This window comes from Eucalyptus grandis, chromosome 5 (genome assembly GCF_016545825.1).
Source record: "Eucalyptus grandis isolate ANBG69807.140 chromosome 5, ASM1654582v1, whole genome shotgun sequence".
NCBI lineage: Eukaryota > Viridiplantae > Streptophyta > Magnoliopsida > Myrtales > Myrtaceae > Eucalyptus > Eucalyptus grandis.
Genome location: NC_052616.1, coordinates 30,710,444 through 30,724,835, shown reverse-complemented (window position 1 = coordinate 30,724,835; position 14,392 = coordinate 30,710,444). Strand labels below are relative to the sequence as shown.

Genomic DNA, 14,392 nt, shown 5'->3' with positions numbered 1-14,392 from the left:
AATTATAAGATTTTAGTTATTCTTCTTCTTCTTCTTCTTTTCTCTGTTGCCACTTTGCTATTTCTTTGTTTGATTTTGATCCCAGATCGCACCCGCCTAAAGCACCAACCCCACCCCGGCAATGACCATTGGGCCGAGTGATCGTGAACCCAAAGCCCAATTAAAGATAGGTTAAATTGGCCCTCGAAACATGCCCCAAAGTTTGATCACAAAATCATGCTTGAATGGCTAGTACCTTCCATGCAAATTAGGGTAACTCAAAGATAGACCAAGGATTGGAAGCCCGGTCCGGCTTGCGTCGGTTCGCCCAACTTCGATTCGGATCCTAGATTGGTCTGTGCATTTTGGGCCCTAAATTGATTTTGTTTTTTCTCCTTTTTAACTTCAGAGTTCAAGATTGAGAAGCCTGAAGACTTGAACATGCACAAACTTAACCATATGATAAGAGAATGGATCGTGCATTTTCCACTCCTCATTGGCTCAAATATTTCTTTTTTGTACTGACCATATTATCCTTTGCTTTTTTTCTTTTTAATGTTGTACCCATTAGAGATGTGCAAAAAAACTAGAAACCACCTAGACCATCCGGAATCGGACCGGACCAAATCGGAATCGGCATTCTCCATGAAAGCCAGTCCGATTCCGATTCTAGGCATAAAACCACCCACCCATCTATCTATATATAATATATTAAAAAATATATAAATAAATAATTTTTTATATGTATATACATGTATATTTGTAGTTATTAGATATTATTGACTAATTTTGTTTATTGGGTGTATAATGAGATTAACTCCTTACTCTCTCTTTTTTTCATTCTAATAATTCATTTACTTACTTTCTCAACCAAAACAAAATAAACAAAGGAATAAGAAGGAAAAGACCAATTGGAGATGTCCATAAATGTTGTTGTGCTTTAAATCTATCATGATTACATGATTAAATTAGAGTTAATATTGAAAAAAAAAAGGCTCATTTTAATGTTTTAACATAATTAAATCTATCATTAGCCATTCCCATGATTAAATTAGGTTAATATTGGAAAAAAAAAAAAGAGGATCAAGTGATTAATGTTTTAACTTATGTAGAAGTTTGGACTTTTAGCGTAGAGTCTAATTCTCCACATGTTTCCAGTGTTGGGAAATCCTAAGAAGACCACACCATAACTTCAAAGAAATTAAGTTTCTAGCTAATGAGTATTGTCTATTCGTTTCATTCCATAATTTTCAATCTTTAATTAAAATCAATGGCTTGCAATTCCACCCAAATATAAAATCGAACAAGTTTTGGTGCTCTAAAATAGAAACTAGGTTCAATCTAATATTAATTGATGAATGCGATTTTGTAGGAATTAAAGACCGGTTCCATAGACCCACCTTAGAATCGGGTTGGACTAATGATCCGATTCTCGGGTGAATCCATTAAACCAACGAGCAGTTCCCGGTTTCAATTTTTTGAAACTAGTTCTTAGTGGGTGATTCTTGATTCTAATGTGAAAATCACCCACCTAAACTATGCTCTTCCCTAGTACTTATATAGTCAAATGGGGCTCTTGTGGGGTCCTGTTGAATTTCTTTCTTCTTTTTTCTTCCATTTCCTTCTTTTGAAACATATTGCCTGCACTTCTCCATCTTCCTCCTCCAACACCTCCATGCACACTAACAATTGAGTGTACCCCCACAGAGCTTCATGAGCTTCCTCTCTACCTTACAATTGCTCTTCACAAACCTTTGACTATCCCTATGTTGGCATGAGCTTCCTCAAGATGTGCTTCTCTACAATGATCTTTTAATTTTTGTGATGATTTTCAAAAATCTAAACAGAATGATCGAGTTGCTCGAGCATCCAGGCAAAATGAGCAAAGGCCTGAATTTGAAGAGGACAATTTTGATGCATCTACAACTAGCCACCCGAGAGGATAAAAAACTTGACACTCTCCTCCAGGAATCATTGTGGGAGACAGTGACGTCGTCAAATCCAAAAGTCCCTAATCAACAAAACCATCAAGATGAAAAAGAAAAGTGCAAGAAAAAGAAGAAATAATAAAAATCCCAAATAGACTCCACTTTTGACTCTTTGCAAAAAAAAATGAGGGGTAACATAGTCAATACACTATAAAAGGAGTGTCGAAGCCAAATGAGGAGTAAAAAATGTACAACCCTAAAAAATATCTCAAAATGAAAATTTATAAGAACTTGAAACTTCCCGGTAAAAACCAAAAAAAGAGACGAAATTTACAACTAAGCGGTAAAAAGTACTGATAAACAATAAGGGGTGTCAAGAATCTCAAATACAAAAAAGGAGTTATGTACACAACAAAAAGAAAAAGTCGAGGTACAAACATATACAATCTCATTCACCTTCAGCCGGAAACCGGCCCTCGGGCACATGAAAAGCAGACGCGATCTATTTAGGCCGAGCCCAATCCCGTCCCGACCCGACCCGACCCGTTGACACCCTCACTTTTTTCCCATATACGTTCTTACTCATCATTTTCCACCACGTGAGATCTCCCCCACCAACAAAAAAAACAAGTCCCTCTCACCACGAGCCTTCAACTCCTATTCAATGCAGTAGAGCAAAGGCAAGAGCCCCCGTAACGCATCATCCCCCCCACATGGCCTCCCTGTAAAAAAGGCGGAGAGATTCCCGTTACTCAAGATAAAGAAAACCGAAAAGAAAAATCGAAGAAGGAGAAGAAGAAGAAGAAGGAGAAGCAAGAAAAGTCTTCATAAATACGCCGCGCGTTTCTCGAGGAGGGGGGGGACCACTGCACTTCGGTCTCGCTTTACCGTATCAAAGCTCGCGCTGCCTGCTGCGAAATGCAATGAGTGTGCTCCAAGCATCCGACCCCACATGCGTGTTAGGCCGTCAGGGGTGGTAGAGCTTGCTTGCTTAGCGACCCAACAACGTTTTTTCGAGTTTCCCGAGCGTTTCCTGCCCGTGTCTCTTCTGGCGCCGTGCATGATTAGCCTGCGTAGTGGTCGTGGCCTCGCGGCCTCATTATTTTAATCGCTGGGGGCGGGAGGAGAAGGAAGAAGGTCGCTGGGCGCTGAGTTAAGCGTCTTTTCTTTAATGGGTACCAGCGGTTCCGGGCCCTTTTTGTTCTGCGTGAGTCCGAGCTTTGGAATCTTCTTGGTGGGTTTGGGACGGTAATTTAAAAAATCGCGGCTTTGGCTGGTTTTGCAAGAATTCAGAGTGGTTCGGTGGGCTTCTTGGAGCAGGGATGTGTCTTGGGGGAAGAGGGGTTGACCTAGATTTGCTGTCCCAACGCCGGAGGTAATGTGCATTGAGTTCGGAACGGACTCGGGGCATTTGGTGAAGAAGGGTTGCAGGGGTCTCTGACTGGGAGTTGTTTGGTGGGCATTTTTGAGTTTGTTGGATTTGCTCGTAAATTTGGTAGAATCCCACTTGTCTTTAAGTGAGCTTATGCTTTTCTGGAGCTGGTTTGTGGGCGGAAAAGGTCTCTGAAGTGGCTGCATTTATTGGGAAGGTGGGGGACTTTGATTATCCTGGGTGATTTTTATCTGGCAGTGGTGTTGAAGACGGATTCTTGTGGGCTGCAGCACAGATTGGATTTACTCTGATTGGTATAGGGATCTGGATTTGTTTGGGAGAAATGGCCTGTGTGAAATTGGGATCCAAAAGTGATGCATTCCAACGCCAGGGGCAGGCTTGGTATGTGCCTCTTCGATTTGATATTTCGGTTTTGCGGTGGTTTATAATACCTGTCTGGTATTTTAGAGGGGTGTTGACAATTTGGAATGCTGTTATCCTGCATGTGGCGTTGTTTTCCATTGATATCTGTTGGATTGATTAGAGAAATTTGGTTTGTAGACCTCAGTAAAGCTTAAAAACACTACAATTGTGAAGAAAAAAAAAAAAAAACACTACAATTGTATGTTTCTTTTCAGTCTGACTGATTCATCCTACCCTTATTTTTTGCTTGAATTTTCGCAGTCATTACTCCTGTAAGTTTTCAATTTGATCTAGGCACCCATTGTTTCACTTTTCCTTCAATGCTTTGGAAATCAGTGGAACATGAAATCGTATGGAAAGTTCAGGACTTCTTTTGCAGGCCATTCGATTTGTCGTAATGTGTTTCGATTTGAAATTACCCCGTCACATTGCACTTTAAAAATCTGCAGCCTGCTGCTTACGTCACGAGGTTCAAACTTAGGTTGTAAGTTGCAATAATCCTTCTATGCACAAGTTTCTTGGTTACAATAGTGAAAGAAGAAGCTCCTAATCTTGCAAAGGTTCTCTGCTGGACTGGGCATAATAGAGTAGAGATATCAATTCAGGTAGTGCATACAGGATACTGGAATGAGTTCTAGTTATTGTTGTTGATGCAGATGTCACAATCATAGTGTGGTTATATCCGAGATATTCATGAGTGTGTACTGAGCAAGTTTCTCGAACCAGTTGACTTTAACAATAATCAGGTGTGGCAGAGGTGTTTAGTCAAATTGAAAAGTTAAACAGGATAACCAGATCTTAGCTTTAAGTTGGTGTGTCCTAAGTAACTTTTAGACTGAGTAAGACATGCAATTTTTGGAAAGTTGGTTTTCACTGGAGGTGTTGGGACGTACATTTTTATCCAAGCCACATCAGGAAAATTATTTATATGTATCGTGTTCCTGAGTTTCACTCTAGAGATCTAGCCTATTCATTTTTGAGTGACAGGACCAGCTCTTTTTCTGTGTTTGACCTAGTCATCTTTTACTTCAAAACTTAATATCTATTGAGGTAAAGCTAGCTGTTTCAACTTCACTTGAGACGTAATTTTTACCCCAGTGAACACTTCTTTAGAGCTAAATCTAGCTGTTTCAACATTACTGGAATCGTCATTTCTACTGTAATGATTATGGAAAACAAAATTCTGAAGCCATCAGTGTCATAAGTTGATTGATGTTCAGCTTGGCCCTCTTGTTCATCAAAGTAGCAGGGGATGCCTTGCATTAGTTGTAGTGACTTCCAACTGCCTATTTAGTTGCTGCTTCTAGAGATGCTGCACTTCCTCTGCTGATCTAATGCATCCCAAAGGACCTTTCTCATTATGACAATTTTCAAATGACCCTACCTTCTAGAACCAAGAAAACAACCCATTGTGCAAGTTCTTCAACCACGATCCTACATTTGGTTTAAAGTATGTATAAGATAGTTTGTCTGTGTGGCATAATGTCATGTCTTTGGGACTGGGGTATCTTCAGACACTGCTCAGATCTGCTCTAATGTCGCTACTGCGGTAAAACAGCTTATTCATATTGAAATGGAAATATGACCCTGCTTTTTACTCAGGATGCTTCTGGATTTTGCATCCTCATTAATTTGCATGAATTCTCCACTCCTCCAGGACTGGTATATCATCTGTTTTTGGCCATCTAACTTGTGATTGCCTTGTCAATATCAGATGCTCAGTTCAGAGATCAAGCAGTTGCATGTGTTTCTTCCGTGTTCATTCTTTTTGTACTTTTCCCTTTTTCAGAGGTCACCAATGCAGATCACAACCTGCAGCCTTGAGAGGAATGGAACTTTAATGCTTAAGAAATTTGTCTGACAACTTGAAATCCATATTAGTTGCTAAAGCTCAAGTCCCTTGTTACTCTAGATGAATAGGAACTTGAAAACTTTAACTCATGTTATCATGATGTTGAAAGAAGAATAGAAGAAATGCGGAGTTCTTTCTGTAGCAGGAAATGCAAAACATTCGTTTTCTTAATTGGATCTTTTAAAATGTTTTGGTCAGGCTAGCGCGTTCTGTGTGCATTTTGTATCAGGACTTGAATCTGATTATATAAGTTGATATTTTCTAATATATCTTGCATCTCTGTCTCTGAATGCTCATAGGTTCTGCACAACTGGCCTTCCAAGCGATCTTGTTGTTGAGGTTGGAGAAATGTCCTTTCATCTTCACAAGGTGACAGTCCTTGCCAGGAAGATTATCTATGAGTGTTTCATTAGATGAATGGACTGCATATTTAGTACATATTTAGTGCAAGAAACTCATCAAATGAGCATATAAGCAAAAAATACTAGTCGATAAGCTTTACGCTAAAATTTGTTCGACATTTCTGTAAAGTCAGCATTAATTTTTACCTGGACTGATGCACAGGCAAATACCTCTCCTTTTCGTTTTTCGACAAGCATCTTTTGATTCAGTCATCTGAATGTAGAGATGATGATCAGGATTTTGTATGCCAAAACTGTTGGTCTTATTAATTTTGTACGAGGTTTTATTCTTGTGGGGGTCATGAGAGGGTGTGAGATCTTGTCTAGTAGAACCACTGCAAGCTTCTAACATGCCATTGAAATATGGCACCACTAGGGGCTCTGTGCAGGGTGGCTATTTATGATATAGTGTCGCTCTTCAAAATTTCATGATGGGATTTGGTTCTGACTTATTGGAGCAGATATTACCTTGTTCTGACCTGAAAACAAGGAAATTGAAGTAACTGCGCTTCAAGTTCACTGCAAAGATTTGGCAACACAATGATTTAACTTGTCCTTTTCTTCCTTTTCTTCCTTTTCTGTGGCTCTACTTCAGTGCTATTTTGACATATTCTATCACATAATGAGTGGAGAAAATAATGCAGCGGTTCCACTTAGTTCATGTTGACTATGGTGGAATTATATGGGACTTCTGATAGATACTATCCCAGAAGTCTATTAAATGTCTTTTTAGCAATTTATGTAACTCTCCTTCAAACAGGCCTTTTCCGTTATGTTTTAACTACATTCTTTCTATATCTTGATTATGTTTCAGAATAATTTTTTAAACCTCTTATTTGCAGTTTCCATTGCTCTCTAGAAGTGCGGTCATGGAAAGAATGATTACAGAGGCATCTGAAGAGGGGAAGAAAAATGTTCCGTAGTCCTTCCGAATATTCCTGGTGGTGCCAAGACATTCGAACTTATAGCTAAATTCTGTTACGGGATGAAACTGAACTTACTGCCTCGAATGTCGTGCCCCTCAGATGTGCAGCTGAGCATCTTGAAATGACGGAGGATCTTGGGGAGGGTAATTTGATTATGAAGACTGATAATTTCCTTAACCAAGTAGTCCTTAAAAGCTGGAAAGACTCCCTAAAGGCACTCCAGACCTGTGATGATCTTATTTCTTATGCGGACGAACTCAACGTCACTAAACGCTGCGTTGAGTCACTGGCCATCAAGGCATCGACTGACCCTAATCTATTTGGATGGCCCATCATGGAGCACGGCGGACCTTTGCAGAGTCCAGGTGGCGGTCTTTTATGGAACGGGATAAGCACCGGTGCAAGGCCCAAGAATCTAAGTTCAGATTGGTGGTATGACGATGTGACAGTTTTGAGTTTCACTCTGTACAAAAGGTTGATTTCAGTAATGGAATCTCGTGGTGTCAAACCAGAAATAATAGCTGGATCACTTTCTTTCTATGCCAAAAGGTACCTCCCTGGCCTGAATAGGCGTCGGGGTGTTACCGAGTCTAGTTCTAACCTGTCTGCTGTTGGTCCAGTGGTCCTACCTTCCGAAGTGGAACAGAAGAGCTTAGTGGAAGATATTGATCGGTTACTTCCTATGCAGAAAGCCTAGTATCCAGTAAGTTCTTGTTTGGTCTGCTCCGAACTGGTGTGATTCTTCAAGTAAGCCCCTCTTGCATATCAAATTTGGAGAGAAGGATCGGGATGCAGGTTGATGAAGCTACTCTTGAAGATCTGTTAATGCCCAATCTATGTCATTCGACAGAGACGCTCTATAATGTGGACTGCATCCAGCGGATTCTTGAACACTTCCTTGTCATGGATCAAGCTATTGGTGGGGCCTCTCCATGTTCAGAGGACAATGGCGAGTTGATTGGATCACCTTCACTGACTCCTATTACAATGGTCGCAAAGCTTATTGATGGCTATCTCGCAGAGGTTGCCCCTGACATTAACTTGAAACTCCCCAAGTTCCAGGCTCTTGCTGCTGCTGTTCCTGATTTTGCCAGACCCTTAGATGATGGTCTTTATCGTGCAATAGATATCTACCTCAAGGTAAGTCTGTCTAATAAATAGTTGACAGCTATTCTTGTCTTGTCTTCTCTAGCTGCATGTTGATGAAGAGAACAGAAGATGGAAAGTGACTGACTATTGATAAGAATCTTAAAGAGTCTCTGACTAATCATAATGCTGTCGACAAATATTAAATATTTGGTTCTATTTACTGGTCTGAATTAAGGTGTTTGTTTCTCCCCATAGTTTTCAGGTTTTCCTTTTCCCTTTACCTCCTCTTTCTTTTTGCGTTTATTTATTTGTTGATAGTTAACCAACTCAATTCATATTTCCTTTTCATTTGATGATGAAATACGCACAGCCCAACACTCTTGGTTCTCAAATCCAGATGGCATTTCCATCCACTACATCTTCATTATAGCTATCACGCCTTTCCGTTTATGTTTCTCATGCAATGTTCTTATTCTGCAGTCACATCCATGGCTGGCAGAGTCCGATAAGGAGGAACTATGCAGGCTGATGGACTGCCAGAAACTGTCCCTTGAAGCTTGCACTCACGCCGCACAGAACGAAAGGTTGCCTTTAAGAATAGTGGTCCAAGTACTATTCTTTGAGCAGCTTCAGCTTAGGACTTCGATCGCCGGTTGTTTTCTGGTATCAGAAAACCTTGAAGGGTCAAGGCAGTTGAGGAGTGGGTTTGGTGGGCAGACCGAAGGAGGGTGGGATACAGCCGTGAAGGAAAACCAAGTCCTGAAAATCGGGATGGACAGCATGAGGATGCGAGTGTTTGAGCTCGAGAAGGAATGCTCGGAGATGAGACGGGAGATCGAGAAGTTGGGTCAGGCAAAGAGTTCGAGCGCGTGGACGAAGAAATTCGGGTTCAGTATAAAGTCTCAGATGTGCAGCGCTGAAGAGAAATCTGTCAGCCAGAACAACAGAACTTCAACCGGTAAGATCGAGAAGCTGAAGGAAAGGCGCGGTAAACACAAGAAAAACTTATCTTTGGAGGGGTAAAGACCCTTTGCTTTTGTTACAGCCTTTCCTCGATAAAATGCTTCCTTTTGGTTCTTCCACTTCAATCAATTTTACATGGTACATCTAAAGCTCAATCTCCTCAACGGTGTATCTGCGACGACTTTGCTTATTTTTCAGCCTTCCCGTACTTGCTATGCATTTGGACATAGCACAATAACTCGGCCATTCAAATTGCATACATGGAGCAGATAAATTCGTGCTTTTCTATGTTTATACATCCTGATGCCTGTTAATGTACACTCTCCCATCTTCCTCAGGCCTCTATTCTGGGCTTCTGTTGTAGTGTGGTCACGAACCTGTATAGACTGCACATCTTTGATCGTATGGCAGTGGAGATACTTCATCTCAGTGTGGAATTTGTCTTGCTCACCTGATTTTGCTAGTGCTGTTACAATCAGACCGGCACGAAAACTCGCTAGAACTGGCAATTCACGATCCACTCAGCCATCAAAATGGTTCAAACGCAGCTGACAGGCAGGGATAGACTGCTAGTATTTATAGTAATAGTACACGACCGGATGGGATGGTCGCCTTGCCTCGACGGAATGTTGTCCTTTTCGTACGGTCGATGGTGTATTCACAGAATCGTATTCCTTGATGGAACATAGCATAAAGCACGAGAATACACTAGCTTCATCAAAGACAGACGCGATTATCAGATGATGGTCTATTGATTTCACAATCGTCGCGCATGCAAACGTGTCTACGATCATGGCTGAAGTTAAATAAACTATTTTCAAGAAACGCTGGTCCAAATGTTCTATATGTTTTTGCCTGCACATTGTCATATATCTTTGTAAATCATCAAAGGCAATCCTCAAATAATATTTCTCGAACAGTCATCTAAGAAATGATCAGCACAACGCATACCCCCTAACCCAATTTCTAGAAGAATTAAAACCACAATTCCTTGCTCTTCCCAGCTTACCATATGTACAATGTCTTAGACCCTGCTTTCAATGTGTACACATAAATGAAGTTGCCGCATCTAGTCTCAAATTCCTTCTTCAATCCTCTTCACCTGCTGAGCCTTTCTCTCCCCAAATTCCTTGGCGGCGTCATACGATGCATGTAATCCCAGCAGCACGTAGTAGACCAGCAGGAAGCCGGTCCACATCCCGAACCGGATGAACGAGTCCTTGTCGATGGACCCGAGGAGGAAGATGTTGATGGCGATGGAGGCCGACGGCAGCCACGGGACTAACGGCACTCCCCACAGTTTCGGATTGCGGGCGTGAGGAACGAACACCCTCAGCGCCACGGTCGCCAACAGCCATATGGGCACCGTGACCGCGTATCCTATCCAACCTTCGCTTAGGCCCCAGTAAGCAGACGTCCCGATGGAAGACCCGATGATGAGGAGGATGCAGGCGACGAGCTTGTTGCGGTCCGTGGCCGTGGTCGTGCCGCTGACGTAGTAGCGGCGGACGAGGAGCGCGACCGCCACGACCATGAAGATGAACAGGGTGGAGATGGAGAGGAGATTGGACAGGATTTCGAGCTTGGTGAAGAAGGCGATGACCGCCGTGGCGAGGAGCATGCTGACGGTGGCGTTCACCGGGGTCCCCGTCCTCTCGTTGACATGCGCGAACCAGGGCGGCATCATGTGCGTCCGGGCAATGTGCGTGAGGTACCGAGCCTGTCCGACGGCGCTGACGAGCAGCACGGTCGTCATGCCCTTCAGCGCGCCGGCGGCGACGATGTACTTGGCCCAGTTCCACCCGACGGCCTGGAACGCGACCGAGAAAGGCGCGTTCTCGTCGATGTCCTTGTAAGGCTGCATGAGGCAGAGCGTCACGGCCATCAGGCAATAGCAAGAGGTGGTGATGACCATGGAGCCTACTAGGCCGATGGGTATGTCCCGGGCCGGGTTCTTGGTCTCCTCCGCCATCGTCGAGACCGCGTCGAACCCGATGTAGGCGAAGAAGAGCACGGCCGAAGCCTGGAAGACGCCGCGCGCCCCGTACGGAGCGAAGTCGGAGTAGTTCTTCAGGTCGGCTTTGCTCAGGCCGGCGACGATGATGAAGATAATGACCACGATGTGGATGACCGAGGCGATGGAGTTGAAGATGGACGAGCCCTTGGTGCTCAGCACAGCCAAGACGCAGATCGCGGCGCAGACGCCGACGGCTAATGGGTCGAGCTCGTTGTAGCCCTCGGCGAGGCCGTGCGCTTTGATCAGGAAATCCGTGGGCTTGTGGTTGAAGAGGGTGGCGCAGTAGGACGTCCACGAGCGGGCCACGGCGGCGCCGCCGATCACGTACTCGAGGATGATGTTGCCGGCGGCGATGAACGCCACAAAGTCGCCGAGCTCCACCCTTAGGTACGCAAACGATCCACCTGAACAACAAGAAGGAGCAGCAAGATCACTTTCAGTCACATTCCGGTCCAACATGCATGAATATTATATATATACATACACACACACAAACACACACAGACAGAGAAAGGACAAATGAGAGTCAATCAATCGATTCGATGACGCCAAGAAGCATGTACGGCTCCTGCAAAAGCTTTGTCGAGTCAAAGATCGTTTGAAGATGACGGGCGGGAACTGGGAATGTCGTCCTCTCCTCTTGGTCAAAGATCATATATTTCTTCAAATTTTTTATTCCCGGGACGTTCCGTAAATCTCGACAGTGCGCATCAAAGTTGACGGGTCTCTATCTCAGACGAGAAAAGCTACTTAAAAAAATCGAGACTTTTTGATGAAACAGATGCGTGCTTCGTCCGACATCATTAATGCTCATCTCAGATATTTATGGTGACGGTCGCTGTCGAGGGTGGGTGGAAACAATGATGATGACGAGGGGCAACACGCGTTGGACAACTCACCGGCGGAGGGGATCTCCACGGCGAACTCGGTGTAGCAGAAGACGGAGAGCAGGGCGGAGACGCCGGAGACGACGTAGGAGAGCACCACGGCGGGGCCGGCGTCGTCCCTCGCCTCGAGGCCGGTGAGGACGAAGATGCCGGCGCCGATGACGGCGCCGATGCCGAACCAGATGAGGTCCCACCAGTTGAGGGTCCGCTTCATCTCGTGCTGGCTCCGGGCCTTGACCTCGTGGAGCTCCGTCGCGTCGAGGGACCGGGACAGGAGGCGGTCCCGCAGCCTGGCCGGCGTCTCCCGGAGGGCCCGCCCGTAGCTCCCAAGGCTCGCGAAGGACTCCTCCGGGAGGAAGTCCTGCTTCGAGCAGCACCCCCGTCGGCGCACGGCCTCGCCCATCTCGATCTGCATCATCAAGAAACACAGTCAGACGGAATTCATCGTATGTTCCGAAGGAAAACAAGACATCCCCCGCTCATCGTACGCACTGGCGGCGACAGCACGAACACGACCCACGAGCGAGCGGCGGCCACGCGACCCGCGAAAGGAAGATCGGATCGAAACGGAGGCGAAAGAGACCGGGAAAAACGACGAGATGTGCCGAACTCCTCGTGCTGTTTCACTGAAAAGGGTGCGATCTCACGGAGGAACGAGAAGCGACGTGAAGAATACCTGTGGCCGGGGGCGGGGAGGATCAGGGGAGAACGGCGGCGGCGGCGGCGGCGGCGGCGGAGGGGGTTGACCGGGGAGCGGGGTGGAAGAAGCGAGGCGGTTCCTCGGAATCTGCGGGTGAATCTGGGATCCCCGATGCGGAATAAATAGCGGAACCGCTAAAGCAAAGGGAAAAAGGGATTAAAAAAAAAAAGGAAAATCATCGCATGGTCCGGATCCAGTGACGGATCAGTAGATCCGAGCCGTCGAATCGGGGGTGCCTGGTGGGGCCCAGGAGACTCGACGGCTGATATCGACGCCGATTTTAGGCAGGTTTCGCACCTGTGTTTTCCGCAATTTTGGGGTTTTTTTTTTTTTTTTGGGGGAGGGAGGGGGATCTTTGGTTTCCTAAAAATGATCATTCCCTCTATTATTAGTTAATTAATTAATTAATTAATTAATTAATATTTAGTGAAACTGTGCGGCCTAGCTTTTATTAGTATTATTATTTTGCTAGAAAAGCTTTTATGCACTCTAGTAATTGAGGGGGCCGTGTTTTCCTCCATCCCTAATTGAATCGAAAAGAAAAAAATTTCCAATCAAAATTTCTTATTGGTGAATTTATAATCGCAAATAGCACTGACATTTATGATCATTCCCTCTATTATTAGTTAATTATTTATTTATTTATTTATTTATTTATTTATTAATATTTGGTGGAACTATGCGGCCTAGCTTTTATTAGTATTATTATTTTGCTAGAAAAGCTTTTATGCACCCTAGTAATTGAGGGGGCCATGTTTTCCTCCATCCCTAATTGAATCGAAAAGAAAAAAATTTCCAATCAAAATTTCTAATTGGTGAATTTATAATCGCAAATAGCACTGACATTTGTTTTTTAGTTCGGATTTTGTTTGTTTTCACAAAAAAATGAATAATTTGAAAATTAATTTTCTAAAAAATGTCGTTCGTACAACTAACAAAGTGAATAAACAAAAAGTATTTCCATCATTCGCGAAAAATATTTAGACATAAATTTTTATCAAAAACAAAAATATTTTTCATTAATTAGTTATTTCAAGCAAAACAAATAATCATTTTTAATAAAATATTTCTCTAATTATTTATTTTACGCAAAACAAACGGTGCCTTAGCTTCTGATTTTTATGAATATATTATTATAGACACTTCAATAAGAGTCTCTGAGCTGTGTTGCCTTACATAGACGAGAGATCCGAGCACAGCATTTTTGTCTTATCCTTGCTGAAGAGAATCTTTCAAGAGAATGATATTTTATATGGTAATAATTTTATATAATTCCATATTAAATGGATGGAATACTCATAATTTGTAGGCAAAAAGGACATTTCCCTTAGAAATATCTATCTTCCTTCTATATTGGTGGGAAAGTTGGAATTTTATTCACATTGAATCATAATGCATTTTGACGTTATGATAGATTTATTTTTATGGAACGAACTGTTTTCGCAAGCTGTACTAAGTTAATTTATCTTTCAAGTTTGCTTATTTTGTGGGATTTGTATCTTTATCTTGAAATTATGGATCTTTCTTTTTTGTGAAATTAATATTTTCCTTCCAAGTAAATAAAGAAAAAATCGGAAAAGTGCAAGGTGTTTTTGTTTTGTTGCCTTCAGTACAATTGGGGTGCGCGGTCACTTCCTTCTTTTGGGTTTTTGGTTGGTTTTCTTGTTTTAATCAAATTGGATTTGCCTTTCTATACCCTAGAAAAGATTGGACAAGAAGATATAAAATGTTTTGTTAGTGTGAACAAAAAGAAGATATTCGAGGGTTTGGACCACCTCATGAAATGAAAAAGGAAAATTGGTAAAAGAAGAGGAAGACTAGATTATTGTGACAATAAATGAACAGAAGATGAGGA

General features: G+C 43.1%; 2 protein-coding genes across 2 annotated transcripts; one reads left to right on the top strand and one right to left on the bottom strand.

Moving 5' to 3' along the window:
* Positions 1-2,699: 2,699 nt before the first annotated feature.
* On the top strand, positions 2,700-9,362 carry LOC104444884 (BTB/POZ domain-containing protein At1g30440). Its single transcript, XM_010058662.3, is given in 7 exon segments — positions 2,700-3,681; positions 5,854-5,923; positions 6,798-6,858; positions 6,861-6,944; positions 6,947-7,570; positions 7,573-8,021; positions 8,451-9,362. Coding segments are annotated over 7 exon segments (1,890 nt in total). The 5' UTR covers positions 2,700-3,622; the 3' UTR covers positions 8,994-9,362.
* Positions 9,363-9,781: 419 nt separating this feature from the next.
* On the bottom strand, positions 9,782-12,635 carry LOC104444885 (cationic amino acid transporter 1-like). The gene is made up of 3 exons (XM_010058663.3): positions 12,514-12,635; positions 11,850-12,246; positions 9,782-11,354 (listed from the first exon to the last, which is right to left on the bottom strand). The coding sequence occupies exons 2-3, from the start codon at positions 12,238-12,240 to the stop codon at positions 10,009-10,011; spliced, it is 1,737 nt and encodes a 578-aa protein (XP_010056965.3). The 5' UTR covers positions 12,241-12,246; positions 12,514-12,635; the 3' UTR covers positions 9,782-10,008.
* Positions 12,636-14,392: the final 1,757 nt, after the last annotated feature.